Source organism: Myotis brandtii, unplaced genomic scaffold (assembly GCF_000412655.1).
Source record: "Myotis brandtii unplaced genomic scaffold, ASM41265v1 scaffold434, whole genome shotgun sequence".
Classification (NCBI taxonomy): Eukaryota; Metazoa; Chordata; class Mammalia; order Chiroptera; family Vespertilionidae; genus Myotis; species Myotis brandtii.
In genome coordinates, this window is record NW_005366599.1 from 3,144,756 (window position 1) to 3,150,366 (window position 5,611).

The following is a 5,611-nucleotide window of genomic DNA, read 5'->3' on the forward strand; positions in this document are numbered from 1 at the left end:
AAGGGCCTCGCTGGGCGCAGCACAGGTGGCTGAGTGGTGGCCGCGGTACCTGTGGCGCAGGCTGAGCGCTGGGCTCCGGAAACATGGACTTGGTGTGAAGCGGAATGAGAAGCTGCTGCGTCCTGGCTGCTTAGACGTGTTGTGTGGTTTCCCAAAGTGCTTTCAGATTTTCTATAGCAACTAAGTTTTTCCTCCTTTAAAACTTGACATCCGAGCACTAAACTCAATATGTTCCTTGTGTCTAAAGTGCGTTTTCTTACCTACAGCTGAGGTGTGGTCTGGTTCGACAGGAGTAAGCCATGCTGACAAGGCATGACTCTAGCAATGTCACTTTTTCGAGCACAGTTACGGGGCGGCAGCTGTGTATGGGGCGGGTAGGAGGCTGTCGGCATCATCAGTTCAGCAGGCAGTTCAGAGTTTCACATGTGTGCTTGTCAGTTTCAGAAATGAGGGCTTTGAGTCAGTTTCCTTTAACTTGTCATCCTTTCCCTGAAAGGGCTTCTCAGATGACCAGGTAGCCGGTGGGCAGGAGCCAGGACGAGCGTGAGCCTGCAGTTCTCTCGCTTCCTTCCCAGGCATAGCACCTGCCTAACATCAGATCAGGACAGTCCGCCCGGGTCAGGCCAGGGAGCTCGGTGTGGAAGCCTGGCCCCAGTGCGCTTGCCGGACGCCAAGGCCAGGCGGGGCCGGCAAGCGAAGCCTGGGCCGCCGGACAAGACAGGCCTGCATCCCAGCCCGTCACCTGTTAGCTGGGTTCGTGGAGGCACGTTATTTAGCCTGTCTGCCTTTGCTGCTTCTTTGAAAAACGGAATGATGAATACTTCCTGGCTTACCCTGAGGATTAAATGCAGTCACACTATGGAGTCCTCCCCGAGGAAATCAAGATGGCTGGGCCTTCGCTTCGTCCACCTTCTATTCCTAGGGTTTGGGACACTGCTTAGAACACACGGAAGTTCAGCGCATCTTTTCTGAATGACAAGACGTCTTAAAGCGCCCACCAGCACGTTCTGTGGCATCTCATAGGTGCTCGCAGATCAGTGGTACCTGACAGTTACATACACAGGGACTTGGCCCCCATTCTCAGGGCCAGGCTGACCTGCTCCGAGTCTCAGTTACCCCTGGCACTTCATTCTGTGTAACGGGTGACGGTAAAGATCTCCCAGGTATTTGGTCACATGATGCTTGAGATGCTAACGTGTTTTCTCGTGTTCTTATTCCCCAGCAGTGCGCTCCAGGCAACAGCGGGGAGAACAACCATTTCTCTGCCAGGGACCCGTCCCCGGGGCCCCTTCCCGGGGAGTTCCCACCTGGACCCGGCTCTGCGGCATCAGGTAGGGGTCCAGGGGACACGGCCCTCGGGCTCAGCCGCCAGGAGGGCCCCGTCTGAGGACGGGCTGTTTGGGTTCCGCCCCGGTGTGGAAGGCCAGTGCGTTTCCTGTTTTCTTTGTGAAAGCTTTCTGGGGTACATTTACTCACATACAACAGAAGGCACCAAATCAGGGTGCCACTCAAGAATTCTGAGGAACGTCCACTCAGGCCCTCACCACCCCATCCCCCCAGAACAGCTCCGTCCCCGGGAGAGTCCCGCGGCCTTGGGTCAGCCCTGCCCGGCTGCTCCGCCCCTGAGCGCTGTCCTCCCAGGAGGCCATGCGGATGGAGTCGCCACACGCACCCTGTCGCCGTTCTTCCCCGAGCACGCGCTGCGAGGCTCCCACGGCCCCATCAGCAGTTTGTTCCTTTTCGTTGCTGAGGAGCAGGACACCGTGTGGATGTCCATTCGCCGTGGCTGGTGGTTGGGTTTCCAGTTTGGGATGTGAGTGCTGAGGTGAACGTGTTAGTCTGAGTCCTTCATGGACCTGTTTCCTCTTGGGTAGGTGCCTAGAAAGGGAATTGCTAGCGAGGTCATGTGTGCGGTGACCACAGGAAACTGCCCAGCTGTTTTCCACAGAGGCTGCCCCGCTCTGCATGCCTGTCCCAGCACGTGAGCTCCAGTTTGCAACGCGCCCTGGCCAACACTAGGTCTTGTCCATCATAAGCTCTAGCCCAGGGGTCCTCAAACTACGGCCCGCGGGCCACATGCAAATACAAATATTGTATTTGTTCCCGTTTTGTTTTTTTACTTCAAAATAAGATATGTGCAGTGTGCATAGGAATTTGTTCATAGTTTTTTCTTAAACTATAGTCCGGCCATCCAACGGTCTGAGGGACAGTGAACTGGCCCCCTGTTTAAAAAGTTTGAGGACCTCTGCTCTAGCCATTCCGATGGGTTTGCAGGGATACCTCACTGTGGTTTTAGTTTGCATTTGCCTGTTGGTTAATGGTGTTGAGTATCTTCTAATGTGCTTTTTGCCATCATATGTGTTCAAGTCTCTTGCCCATTTTGGGGGGGAGGGGCGGTGTTACTTTCCAATTGAGTAGTAAGAATTCTGTTTATATTCTGGATACAAGTCCTCTATCAAATATTTGTTTTGTAAAGATTTCTCCCTGTGTGTGGCTTACCTTTTCATTTTATTATCTTTTATTTTTAGCTTTATTTTGAAGAGCAAAAGATTTTTTTAATTTTAATAAATTTCAGTTGATCAGGTTTTTTTTTTATTAATCCTCACTTAACGATATTTTTTCATTGATTTTTTTTTAATTGAGTCACTAAGCTAGTCTCTGTCTTGGAAGTTTTGTAGGTTTAGCTTTTATAGTTAAGTTTGTGATCCATTTTCAGCTAATTTTTATGTGTGGTGTGAGGTTAGGGTCAATACACTTTCCTTGCACATGGGTTATCCAGTTGTTGCTGCCCCATCTAAGGGAAAGACTGGCCCTTCCCCCCTGAATTGCCAGGGCACCGTTGTTGGAAATAGACTGGTTGTATATGTTTGGGTCTGTTTCTGGACCGGCTCTGTTTACCTTCACAGCTAGCTGTGGGGTGATCCCCCATGCTTTTGAGGCAGCTTTCAAGTAAGTCTGCAACTCTGGTGGGTTAAGTCCTCCAACTTCATTCTTCTTTTCAAAATAATTCTGGGTATTGTAGGTCCTTCCTTTGTCCACATAAATTATAGAATCAGGTTCTTAGTTTCTACAAACAAAAAACAAAACCCTGCTGGATTTTGATGAGCACTGTGTCGGATCGATAGGCTGGTTCTGGGAGGATTGTCACCCTGACAGTATTGAGTCTTCTGACCCATGAGCATGATGCCTTTCTTTTTTATGTTGGTCTTTACTTTTTCTCAGCATTTTTTTTTATTTTCCATGCACAGATCTTACACATACATGTTTTGCTAAAATTACCCCTAAGGGTTTCATATATTTGATGCTGTAGTGAATGGCATTTTAAAATTCCAATTTCCAGCCCAGCCAGCGTGGCTCAGTGATTGAGTGTTGACCTATGAACCAGGAGGTCACTGGTTCAATTCCCGGTCAGGGCACATGCCCGAGTTGTGGGCTCCATCCCCACTGGGGGGCATACAGGAGGCAGCTGATCAGTAATTCCTTCTCATCATTGATGTCTCTATCTCTCCCTCTCCCTTCCTCTCTGAACTCAATAAAAATACATTTTAAAAAAATTAAAATAAAATTCGAATTTCCAATAGTTTGCTGTTAGCATATAGAAATTCAATCAGATTTTGAATTTTACATTCTGCAGTCTTTCTAAACTCATGTATTAGTTCTTGTAGCTCTTTTCTAGATCCTGTAGGACTTTTCCACACGGACAGTCTTGCTGTCTGCGAATATAGCTTCACTTCTTCCTTACGATCTGGTGCCTATTGGACTGGCTAAGACCCCAGAGCAGTGTGAGTAGAAGCACTGAGACCAGCATGCCTGCCTTGCTCACAGAGTTGCACCATTAAGTGTGATGTCAGGTGTGGTTCCCTTAAATGTTCCCTGTCAGTAAGAGGGAGGACGTTCCTTTCTCCTGTTAATTTGCTGAGGTGTTTTCCTACCCCTGTTGAGATACTCATATTTTTTTTCTTATTTTATTAATATAATGAATTATATTAATTAATTTTCAAATCTTAAGTTAACCTTGTACTTGATCATGCTGTTTTATCTTTTTAATATATTGCTGGATTCTATACCCTAATAGTTTGTTAAGGAGTATTGCACCTATTAAGAGAAATATTGTTTTATTGGTTTCTTTCCTTGTCAGGTTTTGGTATTAGAGGAAGGATGGCCTTGAAAAATGACTTGGGAACGTTTCCCTCTTCGTTTTCTGGAGGAGTTCGTTTTGGGTTGATGTGTCGTCCTTGTATGTTCGGTAGAATCGCACACGGACGCCATCGGGCCTGAGGTTTTCTTTGTGAGAGGTTGTTAACGGCATATTTGATTTCTTTAATAGATTGCGGTCTACTCGGGTCATCTGTTTCTCCCTGAGGATCTTCGGGAATTTGTGTATTTCCAGGTTTTGTCCATTTCATCTAAGTTGTTGAATTTATTGCCATAAACTTGTTGACAGCATTCTCTTACTCGATGAATGTCTGTAGAATCCACTGTACTCTTACTGTTCTGACTCTCTGTTTACCAATTGTATTAACTTCTCCAGGAAACAGTTTTTAATTGGTTTTTCCCCCTGTTATTTGGTTTTGTGTTTTATCGATTTCTGCTCTAAGCTTTGTTACTCCCTTCTGTGTACTTTTGGAGTTTGTTTGCCCTTTTTCTAATTTCTTAAGGTGGGAGCTTAGCCCATTGAGTAGTCACCTGTTTTCTCCTAATATGAACATTTAGTGCTTTCCGTTTCCCTCTGCGCAGAGCTTTCCTCATCCCTCAGGTTTGATGTGCGTGTTTTTATTTTCATTCGGTGTAAAACATTTTCTCATTTCCCCTGTGTTTTCTTCTTTGACCATAAGTTACTAGGAATTATTTAATTACCTAGTATTGGGATTTTCTAGGTCTTTCATTGGGTCCTAGCGGAATTGCAGACAGAACACATTCTTATGCTTTTAAATGTCCTGGCACCTGCTGAAGGGTCCAGCTCGGCCCATCCTGACCAGTGTCCCAGGTGCCCTGTGAGGGGATGTGCTCCGCAGTGTCGAGCAGCGTCCTCTGAGTGTACCCTGCTCAGCCTGGCTGGTAACCCGGGTGGGGCAGGGCTGGGTGGTGAAGAAGGGGGCGGGGGCGGAATCTCCGAAGACTGAGGGCCGGAGGGGAAAGGAGGCCGCGCAGGCGTGTGCTGATCTGTTCCGTGCTGGCTCTTGGCAGGGAGCAGTGGCAGCAGCATGTGCCTCTCTGGTAGCGACGGCTCCTCTGAAGTCGCCCCCAACGGGCGGCAGCCTCGGGAAGTGCGGGCAGGGGACGCCGTTCCCCACGCGGCCGAGGAGCCCCTGTGGAGGATGATAGCGCAGACGCCCGAGTGCGTCCTCATGACGTACCAGCTGCCCGAGAGGTGAGCGGCGCCCGGCAGACCCACTGCGTCGGCTCCTAATCGGCTCTTCCGTGCGGGCGGGCAGTGCCGAGTGGCTGTGAGGTGTTTTCACACAGACCCTCGGGGAGCTGCGTTTTTAAATTCGCTCATGTGAAGTCCAATGACGGACGATTACTTGACACAGTGGTCATGGTGGTCGGGCACGCACGGCCGGTCCAGACTAAACAAAGGTGCTCCGTCAGGGCGGGCGGGGGGGAAGAG

General features: G+C 48.9%; 1 protein-coding gene across 1 annotated transcript in view; it reads left to right on the forward strand.

Annotated features, from left to right (window-relative positions):
* Window positions 1-5,611, forward strand: part of PER3 (period circadian clock 3) — a 68,993-nt gene that overhangs the window by 60,884 nt on the left and 2,498 nt on the right. Inside the window, exons 19-22 of the mRNA XM_014546199.1 lie at window positions 1,642-1,813; window positions 4,738-4,756; window positions 4,878-5,058; window positions 5,188-5,371. Of these exons, the coding sequence (XP_014401685.1) occupies window positions 1,642-1,813; window positions 4,738-4,756; window positions 4,878-5,058; window positions 5,188-5,371 (556 nt within the window). The remainder of the gene's footprint in view (window positions 1-1,641; window positions 1,814-4,737; window positions 4,757-4,877; window positions 5,059-5,187; window positions 5,372-5,611) is intronic.